Source organism: Neopelma chrysocephalum, unplaced genomic scaffold (assembly GCF_003984885.1).
Source record: "Neopelma chrysocephalum unplaced genomic scaffold, ASM398488v2 Primary Assembly neopelma1_96, whole genome shotgun sequence".
NCBI lineage: Eukaryota > Metazoa > Chordata > Aves > Passeriformes > Pipridae > Neopelma > Neopelma chrysocephalum.
Window position 1 is genome coordinate 114,402 of NW_020897759.1, and position 17,420 is coordinate 131,821.

At 38.0% G+C, this 17,420-nt stretch overlaps 1 protein-coding gene across 3 annotated transcripts in view; it reads left to right on the forward strand.

Moving 5' to 3' along the window:
* Window positions 1-13,687, forward strand: part of HERC4 (HECT and RLD domain containing E3 ubiquitin protein ligase 4) — a 30,275-nt gene extending 16,588 nt beyond the window's left edge. For 2 of the 3 annotated variants that reach the window (XM_027694088.1, XM_027694089.1), the window contains exons 13-25: window positions 188-377; window positions 1,258-1,430; window positions 2,131-2,247; window positions 4,444-4,467; window positions 4,965-5,063; window positions 6,212-6,379; window positions 6,494-6,637; window positions 7,520-7,686; window positions 8,484-8,550; window positions 8,760-8,842; window positions 10,528-10,711; window positions 11,278-11,380; window positions 12,309-13,687. In XM_027694088.1, the coding sequence (XP_027549889.1) occupies window positions 188-377; window positions 1,258-1,430; window positions 2,131-2,247; window positions 4,444-4,467; window positions 4,965-5,063; window positions 6,212-6,379; window positions 6,494-6,637; window positions 7,520-7,686; window positions 8,484-8,550; window positions 8,760-8,842; window positions 10,528-10,711; window positions 11,278-11,380; window positions 12,309-12,517 (1,728 nt within the window). In that variant the 3' untranslated portion in view covers window positions 12,518-13,687. The remainder of the gene's footprint in view (window positions 1-187; window positions 378-1,257; window positions 1,431-2,130; window positions 2,248-4,443; window positions 4,468-4,964; window positions 5,064-6,211; window positions 6,380-6,493; window positions 6,638-7,519; window positions 7,687-8,483; window positions 8,551-8,759; window positions 8,843-10,527; window positions 10,712-11,277; window positions 11,381-12,308) is intronic. The other variant, XM_027694090.1, reaches the window with a different exon arrangement.
* Window positions 13,688-17,420: the final 3,733 nt, after the last annotated feature.

The window sequence follows — 17,420 nt, forward strand, 5'->3', positions numbered from 1 at the left end:
CCAACAATTAAGTAACACATTGGTGTGCTCTATTTTAATATTTACCATACTGTCTTGTCTCTAAATGTAAAATAGTCTTAATTTATAACTCTTAGTTATTGTTTTCTAGGTTAGTTTTTATATAGGTGAGCATTTGTTTGAATTCTCAACTGCATCAAAATAAACAGAATTTTATGATGTGCTGTAGGTGGCAGCTAGTTTGGAAAAGAACCTTATTCCCAAATTGACCAGCTCCTTACCAGATGTTGAAGCTTTGAGGCTGTATCTCACTCTACCAGAGTGCCCACTGATGAGTGATGAAAACAATTTCACAACATTAGCTATTCCTTTTGGAGCAGCTATTCTGAACCTAGAAAAAGCTCCTTTGAAAGTTCTTGGTAAGAAACTGAATTTCTACTGTTGAAACTAAGGATCTCTAGATGAAAATATATAGAAGTTCCATCAGTAAAGACTTGGTCGTGGCAACACCTGCTGTGTATTTACAGTTCAGTAGAATTCCCCAGTGAGAAAGTTAAGGCTTAACATTGCTTGGTGTAAGAAAACACTTATTCTGTTGCTTCTGGGTGAGTTAACAGGCCATCCCTATGAATTCATCTGGTATTTTAAGTTCTGGAGGGATTCCATTTGTGAGGAGTTAAACCGTGCAGTTCCATGTATCTGATACGTGTCTTTGCCCTTTGAAGTGACAGTGATGTGGTCAGACAGCGAACAGGCTCTGAGCAGCTCACACAAGTGTTGCAGAGCAGATGTTCAGTTGGCTTGGTTCTGACTGCAGCACCTGTTCTGTTGCTTCTGAGCAGTTCATCTTTTCTCACTGATGCTAAGATGTGGTCTTCAAATATGCAACTGAGAGTAGCTCTGTTTTTTAGCTCTACTTCCTTGCACCTTCTTATTGTGACTCCTGTCAGCTGAAATTCAGCTTAAAGAACCGAGGTTTTAGAATATTTCCTTTTTAATTGATACCTTTTTGAGAGGGTCCTTTCTTCTTCCTCAGTTATTTTTTGCCTTGTAACCTGTCTCTTGTGCTTTTCAGTAGTTTTTGATGAGAGTAAAGAGCTTGTCTGCTGTAAAGAAAGGCAAACTGATAATTTTTTTTAAAGAGCTGATGTGTAACAATGATATGTTAAAAGTTTTTTTTTTTTTGAGAGTCTTAAGTAATTGATAATTATGCTTTCTAGCCAGACGTGTTTTTTTGTTAAAAGGATATCCTGGCATTGCAGTGGCAGTACAAAATTTGTGTTCACTGTGTGTTGACAGAAAATTGGTGGTCTCTACTTGAACCTCCATTGTTCCTCAAGATAGTAGAACTCTACAAGGATGTTGTAGTCCACCTTTTGAAGTTGTGCAAGATTGGCCTTCCGCCTTCTGATAGAAGAATACTTACCAATTTCCTGCACACAGCTTTCAGAGTTCTGGAAATACTGCACAGAGTATGTTTATGTCATTTTTAAGCAACTTCACTGTTTGTCAGCATCTGTGTCCTGTGTAGTAGTTAAAAGTTAAGTTACTAAAGAGTTAAAATACTTAGGATTTCACCTACAGAAATACCTTTAGTTGTTCTGTCTGGACCTATGAACCATTGGAATTTGGATTTTGTTGGGATGCTTCTGGATTAAAATTATACTGTAGAGACAAGCCTTTGTGTAAGGCTTGTATAAAGTTATTTTTCCACGTCTCTTTTTTTTCTTTTTTAAAGCTTAATGCTTTTAAATGAAAACTGTCCCTCTTCTGAGAGGTAATGGAGATAGTGTTCATACTGTAATTAAGAACAGAGTTATTGAATCATAGTTCTTAAACTTGTGCAAATCCAGGAGCAAGTATTTATTGCATTGTATAGTGTATATGTATATTTTCAATGTTCCTGTGAGGTGATACAATGTTTCAAAGTGGCAGCATTGTTATGTTATACTGTATGCAGAGTTAATTTTATTTTTCTTTGAATCTTTGATGGGATTGTGAATAATCCATGTATCCATGTCTTTAACATTGTTTTTTGCTTTCTTGTAGGCACTGTTGTTTATCTAGAATTTTTGTAGTAGCTGGGTATCTGTGGCTGATGTATCAAATGCTTGAAAAACATGGAAAATATCCCTCTGAAAGCTAATAAAAAAATAAATTGCACTTCTTTAGGTAAATGAAAGAGGACAAGTTATACAGTATGACAGATTTTACATTCATGAAATACAAGATTTGATAGATATCAGAAATGACTATGCCAACTGGTTCCAGCAGCAGGTGTTGGGAATGGTAAGTTGTGTTGGTTTTTATTTGGGTTTTTGTGGGGTTTTCCTCCCACGTTTTGTTTTTGTTTTATCCCTTTAGAGAAGTCTGTAGATTCTCTAAACGTGGGCACTTCACAGTTCACTGGTGCTGAACAGACTCATGTCAGGTACGAGCTAAGGAAGAATTGTTAAGTAGCAGTGCTTCTGCTAGGGTGTCATTTTTAGAACTAACACTGCTCAACATTTGAATCTGTCAATTAAACAGTGATTTAGAATGCTGTCACTTGAGACTTGCCATGTCAGGAAAGTCAGGAGAGTAGTAATTCATGATAGGAAGATGTCCAGAATAATCTGCATTGCTGTATAAGGTAGATTCAATCAATGAGAAAGCTGAAACTGTCTTGGATAATGAAGTCAAGAAGTGTAATAGGGAGTTGCAGGGGCAGACAACTGATGTATTCTGAGTATGGCAACAAGAACTGAGGTACTTAATTCCTGGATCTGTAAACAGAAGAGTAATAAATGGGAGTAAATTACTGACTGTACAAAAAATTAGGGAGTTGGATAGGTTTTTGCCACAGTTCTTTGACTTGAGTCGAGTTCTTCTGACTGTTGAGTAAAGTTAATGTGCTTTTTCTACCAAACTAAATTTAAGTTTTTTGCAACAGCACCTGGAAGGTCCTGAACATGGGAGACCTACTTTTGCTGTGTTTTATGAATGCAAAGGAAGTGATGCTGTGTCACGAAGAATTAAAATTGCAATGTTAAATAATAACAGTGGGGACACTGGGGAGCGTAGGGAAGCAGTGAGTCAGCACTGGCTGGGCTGACAAAATAACCAGTGTGTGAGGAGGCTGGGGTTGGCAGCTCAGAAGGGTGGTATTCTAAATGTCATGGAGAAGCCAGGGGTGAGCACTGCAGGGCCTTGGAATTAGGGACAGGCTGTGTATTTGGAACAGAGGAGGATACGGAAGTGGTGGGATTTTAAATGATAACCATTGCAACACTTCTTTCAATGGCCATAAACACAAAGTGCAGATGTCATGATTGGAGAGGACAATACTGAGTATGGGAAAATGAGAGCTGGAAAACTGCTTTGTAAAGTCTTGAGCTCCATTTGTTAACTAAATCAGAAGATTGAGCAGTACCTTTGATGTTACTGTTAATGTACAAGGTACGGAATTTTCCTGTAATCGTTTGTTCAGTTTCAGGTTGAGCAGAAAAACTTACTTATTATAGGACTGAAAGAAATTCCATGGTCTTATGCAGATCTCCTTTGTACATAGTTTTGATGGTGTTTTCCTGCCTGCATATCCACCAGTTTCCTGTGTTCCTCCTCTTAAAACTATAAGAAACCCTACTTGCCTGTTGAGTCAGTAGAAATGAATCAAAATTTCTTTTACCAGTGTAACTTCTATTGCCATAACTAGTGGCAAAAGTGTTTATTCAGTTCCCTAACTGCAATATAGAAAAGAATCTGGGAAGTGTACAGAGTATTCTCAGAAGCTTGGAAGAAAAATCTTCCATTCTTTCAACAATAAGAAAAAATGAGTGGGGAAAAATGGAAGGTACTAATAATGAGCTATTGATTTGAATAGATGTTCTTGAGATACAGCTTAAAGGAGACATGAAAGACCATTTGAATTAGGAATAAATAATGGTAGATACAGGAGGAGTACAAAGTTGAATAAATCTACCTGTGACAAATGGGATGCTCAAATCTGATGTTAAATTTCAGGAGTCAGTTGCTTTTCTCATGTCATATCTTACAGACCCAAATGATTCTTGAGACTTTATGGTATGGTAGTGGGATTCTTCTGTATTTTTAAATTTTTGCTCATAAGAAATGTTCTGCATTTAATTTGACATGCTGCAGTCATTTGAGAATGAAAATACATGGGTTAAAAACAGATGTCATTTATTAATGTGCGGAAGTAAACATTTAAAATGTTCGATTTTTTGCATCCAAGAAAATATTATACTTGAATGGTTCCTATTTTTTAAAGACTGATAAAGAGGGTGTTGAAAGACAAGCTTGTATTTGGTGGATGAATTAAAATGTTTATGGTTAATATTTATTTCTCAGTAAACCTTCTCTTGGGGGAGGGGAGCTGTAAACAAATATTCTTTAAATTCTACATCAGAGATTAATAATTAATGCAGACACTAATGCTGCTTTTTCATCTTAATTATTGCTACCTTTGTGCAAATGCTGTCATAGGATGTCAACCATGGATTAACCGAGGTAAGATTGGTTGCAATCTGATTTCTTTGGCAGAGTGTAAGGAAATCAGAAATGTGAATGTCAGGGGTTGTCTGCTGTGTTCTTTTGGGAGTAAAGCTTTAAGTCAGCCATGGCTGTAACGTGAAAAGACCTTTGTGGGGCAAAAATATGTAATTCTCTGGATTCCAAATTGGGAGCAGCAGCTGGAAAAAGGGCTACTTTTAGGCCCACCAGCTGCAATAAAAGTTCTGAAACTGAAATATGCTAAGTGAGAGTGTTGTTTGTGTCTGTTTGGGTTTGATTGGGTTTTGTTGTTTTTTTTATTTTCTTTTTGCTGAAGTAATAAACGATGGGAAATTTATTTAGTATTCCTAAGACACTTTGGTCTTGTACTGATAATGAGTGAAGATTGAGTTCCCTTTCCAATAAAACAGATGTATGAAATGAGTCCTTTTGCAGTGGTTTTTGATGGTGGCTTTGAGATCAGCAGTGCTATGACGTGGTTGTTTCCGTTCCAGTTAACAGATATTCCCGTTATAATTTGCACATACCCGTTTGTATTTGATGCCCAGGCAAAGACAACTCTCTTGCAAACAGATGCAATCATACAGATGCAGGTAAGAGTTAATGGTAGTTTTTAATGTTATGAATTTATTATTTTTTTCCTTAGTTGTGAGCCTTGAGGGGGCTCCTCTTGGAGGTTTTTTGTTTGTTTGGGCACTTTTGATTGTTTTTTTTTTTAAACACTGTGTAACCTCCATAAGAATGAAGGATCTGACTTTAATCTCAGGGTATGTTTACGATAGAAGGTAATGGTTTTGTGGGTTTGGGATCTCACTGAAATTAGATTATTTCATAGTTACATACATTTCCAAGGAACTTCTTTTCAGTAATGAGATGACTTTTTAGTGTTAACAACCCATAGTACAGGTATAAAAAACTCAAACAAATAACAATAAAAAAAACCCCACAACCCCAACAAACAAAAAAAATCCCAAGCACCACCCCCTACCAAAAAACAACCCCATCCCATATGAGCAGACTTTGAATGATGCCTGGGTCATTGATCCACATCTGAAAATAAACAGAAAACTTAAGTCATGCTCAAGTAACAGGCTCAAATAGGAAAATACAAGCTTGCTTTTGTAATTCATAATAAATGTATTTTCATGTGCCTTTAAAAATGTATATGCACAGTCAGTACGAACATTTGATGGATTTGTGGAAATGTTCACATTGAATGTTTCTAATAAAAATATTGACTGGTATTAAAACACACAAACTTTCAAGAGTTCTCTGTCCATTTCCGGACGTTTGCAAGAGCATTTTGTTTTGCAAACCATTTTAATGCAAAAATTATAATACAAACTAAATAAATTGCTTTTCATTCTGGGAATTAGCTTTTGACTGACATTTTCATGTCAGATTTATATGAAACAGCTTAGTCTTCATTAGGTAAAATGTAGGATTTTTTGGCTTCCCTTTGGTATCCGAAGTATTTGGACTAGAATATCAAGAACTGTGTTCTAAGACTTCCCTGAACATTAGCATTGATGAGACCAATGGATAAAGGAAAAACATTTCCTGAAACTAAATATTTCCTGAGACAAAAGAAACACAAAGAAAACTTGGGCAAATTCAGTAGCTCTTGTAATACCTATTCCCAGTCATGTCTTCTGCACTTTTAAAGGCGAGATTGATGGAAAATTAATATTGAGAGGTATCTTTTATTGCCTCCTGACACTTTGACTTTGTTTTTTTCCAGATGGCTGTTGATCAGGCTCACAGGCAGAATTTGTCTTCTCTCTTTCTGCCAGTATTTGAATCTGTCAATCCATGCCTGATACTCATGGTGCGGAGAGACAATATTGTAGGAGATGCTGTGGAGGTCCTGAGGAAAACAAAGAATGTAGACTACAAGAAGCCACTCAAGGTATTAAAAGTACCTCAAAGTGTCTTTCACTGCAAATAATTGAGAATTATTTTGGGGCAAACCTTGTTTTACAGTCTGTTGGCAATTCAGTGCTGACTGAGTTGTGTCTTTCAGGTCATTTTTGTAGGGGAAGAAGCTGTTGATGCTGGAGGTGTTCGCAAAGAGTTTTTTTTGCTCATCATGAGGGAGTTGCTAGATCCCAAGTATGGAATGTTCAGGTATTATGAAGAGTCCAGGCTGATCTGGTTCTCTGACAAGGTAGGGTGTGATCTGTGTTCAGTAATTTTATTTTAACTTACAATATCTATATGAATAATACATGAACATGGTAGTTTATGGTAGTTCTGTTTCAAGAGGAGAAGCTGAAGCAAGTATTCTCATAAAATGGTTATTGTTGTCATTGTTAGATAGAACCTTCCCCTTCTGTTTTCCCCCTTCCTTGCTTACTCCTTACCAGCTGGCCCCAACCCAGACATATTAGGGAGAAGTACCAGCCAGAACAAACTGATTCCAGGAGCAGAATCAGTCAATCAGGGTGGCAGAGAAAAAAATCCTGAAGTGGCCTGTTGAACAAGTCCTCCTGTGTTCAGTCTCATTTATGAATGAGAGGTGGTCACCTAGTTGTACTTTCTCAAAAGGTTTGATCACTGACTTTTTAGTCCTCCTTCAGAGAAAAGCACTGGCTAAGGTGGCTGTATCCCAAATGGTGACATTTCCAGTTTTGTTTTAAGCCTTGGCTATTAACTCCAAGGAGGTCAAGAGGGAGTTCCTCCCTCTTCTTCCCAGTGACAATTTTTTTAAAAACTGGCATATCTTTAAGCACTGAACAGTGCAATAGGAAGTCACTGACAAAGCCAGAATCTTAATGCAGTGTTTGAGCACTTTGTGTCACCTGTAACACAGAATATGTTGTAGCTCCCCTCCTTTTTTTTTTTTCTGAGTAGAAAGGATTCTCCTTCCTTGGATTTCAGTCTCAGCTGGTTAAACTTTATCCTCTTCTCATCGGTACTTAGGGATACCTACATATTTAAAGAAAACAGGAATGAACCTCAGATTATACTGCACTGTACACTTTTTCCTGGACTCTGCAAGATTAAAGTAACTTTATTTTAAACCATGTTGTCTGTTTTCTGTTCTTAGACCTTTGAAGACAGTGACTTGTTTCATTTGATTGGTGTTGTCTGTGGGCTAGCAATATATAATTTTACTATTGTAGACCTTCATTTTCCTCTGGCTTTGTACAAAAAGCTATTGAATAAGAAACCATCCCTGGATGACTTAAAAGAATTGATGCCAGATGTTGGCAGGTAAGCAAGAGAAAAAATGGGTGCTGCTAGAAATTAATTTTGAAGTCAACATTTGCCTTTAAGAATACAACAGGGTGTTTTTTTCTTATTTCCACACTAACTGGATAAACAGCTCAGGGTAACTTGCAGCCATCATGTAATTTGGGAAAGGATACACAGTGTATGAAACACCTGCTTCTAAGTGCTTGGTGTTAGTGTTTGTGCCTTTTACTGTTCTACAAGAAATTCAGGGGAAAAAAATATTCAAACCCCTTAAGTTTTAGTCATTAATTTTATAAGCCTAAGTGTGAACATAGTTTTACTTCCTAATGGCTTAAGTCCATCAAGAAAATATTTTTGCTTAGGAACAAATATGTGTTAAATATTTGCCTTTGACTAGGGATTTGAACAGGAGGTTCAAGTGAGTGGAAAAGGATGTTTAAATTGCCACAGTGTATTGTAATGCCAAAGTTTTCATAGATTCAAGGAGAAATCAAAGATGTCAATGGAAGAGCCAGTCAATGGTTATTGTGTCCTTACTACCTCTGGTTTGGGAATCCCTTAACTGAAGTCTAAGATAGGAATCTTCTCTCTTAACAGGGGGGAATAATCAAAAGGAAATAACACTACAAGTAATACTAAAACAAATGCTTGAGATTTCCCAGCACTGCACAAGGTGCAAGTCAATGAGCTAATAAATGAAATCACAGTAGAAAGATATTTTCAAAACTTGAATTCTCAAAGCATAAAGAACACTTCAGGAAAATACATTCGTCTTTCTTTCCCCTGGTACGAATACTTTGTACCTTATTTTTCAGGGGAATGCAACAGCTATTGGACTATCCAGAGGATGACATAGAAGAAGCATTTTGTCTTAATTTTACTGTAAGTTTTATATGGTGTTTGAAGTATGTCTTATCAAGCTCATACCTTCTGTTATAATTGCCTCTGATGGAGCGTTTGAGCAAAAGCATCAGCTGCTGATTCCTACGAGTTTTAGTTCTGTGTCTGCCATTCATGTTGCTGTTGGCTAAGTGGTGGGAAGAAGTACTTTATGCAGTAAATAAGATTTATACTATCTTTATTTCAAATAGATCACTGTGGAAAATTTTGGTACAACAGAAATTAAGGAGCTCGTTCCTAAAGGTGCTGACATTCCTGTAGTCAAACAAAATAGGTGAGTTCTGTGGCTTGCGGGGTTGGTTCGGTGTTACTGTCTGCTTTGGGAATGTAACTGGGCTATAAATACCCTTTGCTAAGCTCTTGCACTACTGTTGGAGGGCAAAACTACTTTGGCTGTTTTCCCAAGCTGTTCTCATGTGTATTATTAAAATAGCTGTTGTCTTGTATTGACATGGGCACAGGCTTCCCAGAGGAGCTGTGGGTGCCCCATCCCTGGAAGTGTCCAAGGCCAGGTTGGACAGGGCTTGGAGCAACCTGGGATAGTGGAAAGTGTCCCTGTTCATTGGCCAGGGTTGGACTAGATCTTCAGAGATCCCCTCCAAGTCAAACCAAAACCATTTTATAAGATTAAAAATGTTTGTGGTTCTGCAGGAAGTTATAAATCATTGCAATTCAGTGAGTAATAACGAGAACTTTGACCTAAGTGTCATTATGTGGCAGCTATTCATATATGAATATTATTTCAGTGAAGTCTTCCTTTTGTAGAGCAAGATGACATTAGTTAAATTAATCTGGTGTTACTGTCAGAAGAATATGTGACAGGTGGGTTTTTTCCTTGGTCGATGACTCTAACTTTGATTTATAAAAGCAGCTTCTCCCACCCTTTGTTCCCTTTCTGCTCCTGGAGAATAGGCAGAATATATCTGGCAGTGCTTTTGTCTCTTTTTGCAAAATACTACCATTTCCTCTCTGTCAATTCCTCTCATGTCTGTTCTTTAATCTTCATGAATTCTCTGTGCTTGTACTTTTCCCAGAGTAAAGGGAGAATAGCATGGAAAGAGCATACTCCATGATAATTGCATGCACATGTAAAACATGATAGCTTTGCAGTTCTCTGGTGTAGGTTTGATGTTCTGTCACAAAGTGACGGTAAAATTGGAGTTGAACTATGAGAGAAGTTTCCAGGTGCCCATGGAATACCTGCTGGACTCTGTCATCACACGTTGTCTTGCAACAGTGAAGAATTCCTCTTTCTCAAGATCTAAATTTTCCATGATGCTTTCATTGATTTTAATAAGTATTAACATACAGCATACACTCTGCCACTGTAGAAACTAACAGTGTTCACTGAGATTGGTTAATTAAAAATCCCCATAATGTTGAATTATCACGTCAAGGAATTTTTAGTTCTCCCCTAAATGCTGCATAAGATGTTTCCAGCAAGATGGGAGAACTCGTACCAAAGCACAGATAACAGGCCATCTGTTTTCTGTGTCCCAGCTCCTTGGCACTGATCTTTCTACTGGATGAGACTCAAATGTCCATTTGAAGTTGATTAACATTTTTAGTGCTAATATGGTAATCTTTTTAATTAAGAAAAATACAGAGTTTAATTAAGAAAAATGAGTTTAACCATTCGGTTTCAGGGCACTGCATGGAATTGAGGCCTCTCAGCTTGTTGCCACTGGGTCCAGTTCACTGCAGTGCATACAGATAATGTTAATAGTGTTTGAATAAATCACACTGAATGATACTGCTTTTCTGGGGCACATTAGGGACCCTGCCTTGGGGGGCGTCGTGGGCAAATACATTTATGCCCCATTTTGTCTTCACTGTGGTTGCAACACAAAGCAGAGAATGCAATATATTAGGCTCCTTTTTTGCTTCATTTTCTATGCTGTGTTTATACAGAAATGGCTGCTTCTTCTTTATTTTCTCACACAATTCTTCTTTGTACAGGCAAGATTTTGTAGATGCATATGTGGATTACATCTTCAATAGATCTGTGGCTTCCTTGTACAGTGCATTCCATGAAGGCTTCCACAAAGTATGTGGAGGTAAAGTTCTCCAGCTCTTCCAGCCCAGCGAGTTGCAGGCAATGGTGATTGGGAACACAAACTATGACTGGAAAGAACTGGAGAAGGTAAGAACCATACTTAGCTGTTGGTTTCATACAGTTTTAATTTCAGGGTGCAAAAGCAACCAAGTGTCCTTTTGAGCTCTGTTAATTAACGTAACTTCTGATCTTTATTGGATTGATTGACATCTTAAAACATCAGTGAATGAAGACCCTAAAATATTATTTACCTACCTTTAGATTTAAAAAAAAAAAAAAGGCCTTAAGCTTTTCCATCTAATTTGTGAAGGAAATCAGAAGAGAGAGGAAGAAAAATCCACAGAACCCAAAGGCAGCTGTGTACAATGTATTGTGTTAGAAAGGGGAAGGTGAACAGAATGCGCAGTTACTGAAAGTAAATATTCTTGATTGCCAGAACTCAGTGAGACTTTGTTTCTATTGGCATTGAAAATGCTTTGTAGTACAGGCATCTGTCCATATAGCTGAAGTCAGACTGAACAGCTGAAGAAAATAGACTAAGGAAAGTAGTAATCCCTCACTTGCAGTATTTATTTACACAAACTGCATTTGTTCTACTTCAGTGTCAGGTTATCCTGTGAGTGAACAATAACCCCGTGTCCTGCTCATTTCAGAATACAGAATACAAAGGAGAATACTGGGCAGACCATCCTACAATTAAAATTTTCTGGGAGGTTTTTCATGAGTTGTCTTTGGAGAAGAAAAAACAGTTTTTGTGTAAGTATTTGAAACGACTTCACAGAAGTTTCTGACTGAACAGGGTCCCTGGGGTTTCAGGCTCTTGCTGTAAGAGGGCAGACGTAAGTACTTGTCTGTAAGGGTGTGATTAACTTTTATTTGGAAGAAAAAAATCATAGTAAAAGAAATTCATTATGAGCTTGTCTCCAGTTTTGCTGGGGTTGTCCTGGGTAATTCTGGGTGATGAGTAGTTACAGATCACAACAGCTCATAGCAGCATTAAAAAAAAAAAAAATAAGAAAACCCAATCCTCCCAAAACACAGTAACCTAAACCACTACTGTCATTTATCTGATGGCTAGGATTTTTTCTTCCCATGTTTTGACATAAAGTTCACATCCTCTAGGTTTTTAATTGCACATAGACGGAATTTTGGAGTTGTAACTGATTGGAAATATGTGAAGGTACTTATATGGATGAAAATATACAGATAACAAAGTAATCAAAGCTTCCTGTAAATGAGGTTTTGTTGAGAACAGATCATAGATTAGTTTCCAATTCAGATGAATTGCTTATTGAACAAACTAATTCTGTGTGTTTACAAGATACTTGCAAGTGCTCAGCAAAGGTACAGCCAATGGATTTTGAATTAAAAGTTCTGTTGCATGAAAAACTTTATAGTATTTCTTTCCCTCTCCTTTTTTTTTAAGGACTATTTGGTTTCATGTGCTAACATGAAATGCTTTCCTTTATGTGTCAGTTGTTATGTTACAGTTGGGAGTTTGTATCTGTAAGGCAGAGACCAGGTTAAGGCATTATTCCCTGTTTTTCAAACTCAACAGAACTTTAGTGTGAAAAGCCAACCATTGCTGGAATTATTAGAAAGGCCAAAAATGATTAGAACTGCATATGTGACATATATAATGTTAGTCTTGAACTGATTATAGGACTTTGTTTTTTCTTGGCAGTGTTTCTGACAGGCAGTGATCGTATTCCAATTCTTGGAATGAAGTGTCTTAAACTGGTCATCCAGCCAACGGGAGGAGGAGAAGATTATCTTCCGGTAGCTCACACTTGCTTTAATCTTCTTGATCTTCCAAAATACACAGATAAAGAAACCCTAAAATCTAAGTTGATCCAGGCTATAGATCACTATGAAGGTTTCAGTTTAGTATAAGTTCAGAGATGAGAGTTCTGTGTAATGTGGGATCATTAAGTTGTTGTGTCTTTCTTGTGATGGTAAATTCAGTGGATTAAATGATGCAGTTGATGATATAACGGATTATTTGCAGAAGTGTTCAGTGGTACGGATATTCACGGGAGCCAAAAAAACATTTCCAAAACTGAGGAACTGTCTTAATACATACCTTCTTGTACAAAGCCATGTGGATTTTGCCATCTTACAATAAAAATGAGAGTATTACAGGAGTCAAGTTTCACTAACATGAATTAACATTTCACCTTATGCAAACAATTTGGCGTGTGAGTGCATGAGAGACTTGCTTCGGTTTTTCAAATCACTTAGTAAGGACATTTAACTTTTTCCCTGATTAAATTCACTTGGTAACTTTTCATTTTGTAAATAATAAATTTTTGTGATAAAGTAGTTATGTTCCGATAGCAGTATGGTTTCTATTGCTTGTAATTGAATATGAGCTTCTTTTATGGCTTTTAACAAAAAAAAAAAAAGGTGACTACTCTGATTTCTGAAGATATATATTTTTCTGGTTTGTTTTAAGAACCTTAATAATGGAAGTGATTGTTTAAGAGACATTCATCTTCACGATGTACAATCCATGAAGCAGTCACTTAGTGCCGATACAATACCAAACTGCATACAATGGCATCTTTAATATGTGGATGGACAAGCTGACTTAACACTCTGTTTTATTTTTAAGGACTGATTCTGTAATTAAGTGGACACAATTATAAAAGAGGTTAATTTATGAGTTGCAACCTCTGCAGTCATGTGTCAAGAATACAGCTTAAAAGAAAAAGATGCACCAGCTGATTGTTGCTGTCAAGAGTTTAAACGTTTATTTTTAAATGCTGAAAGCGTAGTTTATGGTTTCTAATAGAATTTTCACTTTTTTCCAGATAAATGCATTTGAAATAACCTTTAACACCCCTCTCCCCTTTTCTTAAGATTTTATTTTTAGTATAATTGCCCTGAGACGATTGTGCTTAGCTGGACACTTTCGGATTTGACTTTTCCTTCTCTGGTTAAATTCCAGATTTTGTGGTGTTAATGCATATGTGACTTGCAGCTGTGAAACAAATATTTATTTTTTTTAGATTTTTAAATGCAGTGAAAAAATTCAAGCTATAATAAAAGACTTGAATGAAAGCCTTTGTTGGTTGATGTGTACAGATGCTTGCAGCCTGCATGTGTCTTCGAGTGGAGGGCAACTTTTGCATGCATTACATCGAGAGTACAACTAGGATACCAAGATCTCACTTGAAAAGCAGGGAAATCCATTCATTGTAATAAATTATATAACATGCAGTTCCTGGCAGTAGATGTACATATGATACCAAACAGGTCAGTACACTTAAAATCACTTTTTTTCCTTAAACTGTGTTTTTACAGCCTTCTCATGAAGTTTAACCTCAGTAATTTCTTGTATGCAGCCCATATTTCTTTTCCTGGCTGAGAAATGCTCCCTCTTGTTAAAAACAAGAAATCAGCAAATACTAAAGCAGCTTAATCTTATTATATATGGAAGAAACAAAAAGAGAAAAGAAAAGGGGGGGGGGAAGGTAATATACTGTCATTTTACCAGGTAATATTAAAACACCTTTTTTAAATCATGAAACACCAAGATTGTGAAGGCAAATACTCAAAAATTAGAAAGTGGCAAATGTAAAACTGTCTTACTCCTTTTCCCCTTGTGTATTATTACATATGCAAGTGCTGTTGTTTTTTTTCTGTGGGAGTCTTACTTCATTTGTTGTACATGGTTGGTGTTCACTAAATAGTAGGGGGTTTATCTTTAGTTGTGCAGGTCCAAGTCTGATTTAGTGCTTGTCATCTAAATCCATTTCTTCCTCTCTTGGAACATTAGTGGGATGTGAGTAAGCATTGGGGGATGGGGGTCTTGAATGGTTGGTTAAACATCACCTTAAGAACCCACTGGCAGAGCAGGGTTAGGGTCACTTTCCTCAGGACTTTTCATTCACCTGAGAATTCTTTCTGCAGTTTTGGCCTTGGTTTTATTCACTTCTGCAAGAAATGGAGTTGGGTCCTACAGTGCAAAATGTTCCTGACTGTGTTACAGGTGTCAGTTTATTCAGTGCAGGGAGGCCGGAGCCCAGTCACAACACAGACATTATCTACATAACAAGGTAAAGGACTTTTATGTAGTACTAGAACAATTAATAGTCATTGTATTACTTCTGTCAAGCAGTTCAATACTTTCTGCAGTGCTTATGTTGCCCTTAGTTCATTTAACATCATGACAGCCCTGGGAAGGAGATCTGCTGAAGTTGTACACTTAGGTTTTCTCAACAGCAGGAGCTGCTTTCTCTTGCTTGGATCAAGTATCATTTTGCATACAATATTTGATGCTGTGTATCACGTAATGGAAAAAACCAATCCCTTCTATGCTGAGCTAAAAAACCTTGGTGTTAATGAAGAAAGAGTAGAGCCTTCCCTCTCCTCAAATCTTCAGGTGATCAGGTAAGCTTGTGTCATCATGGCTGGGCTTTGTGAATGAAGATTTGGGAAGGGCTCTACCCACGTTTGCTTCAAGCGCGCTGGTGGCTAAAAAGGCCAATACGAGACAGACACGTCCGGTTGCAAAAGGCACAGCAGAAAGACTCCTTAGGTAAGCTTGTGCACCTCTTTTTAAAAGGATAATGGAAGCAGCTGGGGAATGGTAGTAGTTTGGGCTGTGGTGGGAGCATTTTCCAATAATTAAATTTTTTTTATAAGGTATTTTTATTTGATAATTAGATCAGCATTTGATAAAGATTCAGAATTATCACCGCAGGAGGCCAGTTGCATGTCAAATTTGAATCCATCTCCACTGTGGTTACTGAAGGAGGCTTGCTGTTGTCATGGCAGTGCAGTCATGGACTGGATTTATTGCACCTGTCATGTTAGTACAGGGGTGAATGAAGACTGAATTTCTGTGGCAGAACTACAGACATTTGTCCCCCATTTTCCAGGGCAAAACTAAGAATGCAGTGTAGAGCTATTAAAGCAGTGAACCCTGCTTAAGCACAGTGACTTGTCTCCTTTGGCACTTCATGGCAGTTACTGTTAATGAGGTTGTTACTAATCATAGAGCATGAAGCCATGGTGTTCCCTTTAAGAATGTTCATAAGCTACTTTAAAAAAGGATTGTAATTCATTGCACCTCTCTCTGCTGCAGTAAACTTGATTTATCAGTGATAAATGAAGCTGAATGTAATCAAATACCACTATAAAAGAGAGCTCTCTAAAGGCACATGAGGTTCTGCAGTTAAATACAGGTAAAAGCTTTCTTCTAATAATACAGTTTTCAGCATGATAGACTGGTGTACAGTAAGCACCTCAAGAATGGCTGTGTTGGCTTTCCATGTGCAACCAGAACTATGTACTTGTGTGTACTATGGACAACTGCCTGACTCAGTTATTGAAGGGGAGAAGAAAAAGAGGAAGAACAAAACATTTCTTTCCTCTGATAAGTGACACTTATCAATACCCACTACCAAGTGGGTATTTCTTAATTGCCAGGTCAGAGTGGGGTTTGGGTGGACTAATCATCACCCTGCTGTTTTGGTCTGCTGTTCACGTTTGTGTTGGTCCAGTCTGGAGCTATGACTTCAAAAACTCTACCTGGACCTTGAAAGTTGTAGAACATCTTCTGTCACCTGCCATAGCCAGGAAATCCCCTGGGCCTGGTCTGTGTGGACACCTAATCAACAAAATAACACCACTAGCCATCATTTCTGTGCACTTGAGTCCCCTGACCAGGAGACTGAGTCCTCAGGTGTTCTGTTTTCTTGGGTAAAGGAGCCTGTTCATGCCTATACACATTACTTTGTGCTACCTGTTACACTGACTTCCTTTGTGCAAGTATCGTAAAACTTTCTAACTGCAAACCTTTGTCTGCCCATTTCTGCACTGATGCAGAGCTGGTGAACAAGAAAAATGTTTTGTCTTCTGACCACAAGACATCCTGGGGTGGGATGAAGGCACACAAACCCAACTAGCAATAACATGGGCACGCTAGAACTGTGCAGAAGTACTGTATGTCCAGACCTACTGGCTTCTTATTACCAGTGAACTGAACTGTCTGAGTTCCTGCATATCCCCTGGGTTTGAATGTATTTTATTGATCTTTTGCGAAAAACCAAAATAATATGTTACCTGGTGTGTCATCAAAGCCCCCTGACATGAGCTAGGGCAGCAGTCGGCATTATTTTTTTTCTCCAGCCAAAGGCACACACATCAGTTATTAGGAAACTGATGTTTAGGAGTTACTGATTTCAGGTAACCTAGAGCACCTGAATCCTGCACTGTGCAGTGAATGTCTGCAGGTATTTACTGCTTCCCCCCATGTGCCTGATTACATGAGGAAACAAAAGCTTAATGAAGGCTTCAGTTTGAGTAGAATGCAAAAGTCAAGTTTCCTTCCCTTTTTTTAGCAAATACAGCAGCTTGACCATTAGAAGGAACAGAGCTGGCAGACTGTAGCTAAAAAACACCTTCCTGTAGAAATTTTATTTGTCATGTCTTTGAAAAATTTCGAAGATGAAACTAATTTCATTAGGTGTGACTTAGTTCTGCAGAGAGGCTCTGTGTGTGCACCTGCGAGCTGCCTGTAGTATCTCCACAAGCCCGAGGCTTTCCCCTGGCGAGAGATCATTATCCCAACAAAGGGAGAGGGCAGCTGAGGAGATTGGGGCGATCAGCTCTACCTTCAGCTGAGGGAGTCCTTGGAACAGGCCTACAGCAGGTGGGAGGGGTTCTCTAGCCCACAGCCTGGTGTGGTAATGCAGCGCTCAGGCTCTGCAGGGAACTGGGGATTTCTCCCAGTGCCCAGTAGTGAATGCTCGGAGAATTTTCGAGTTTGGGGCAAGAGGGTGGTGAT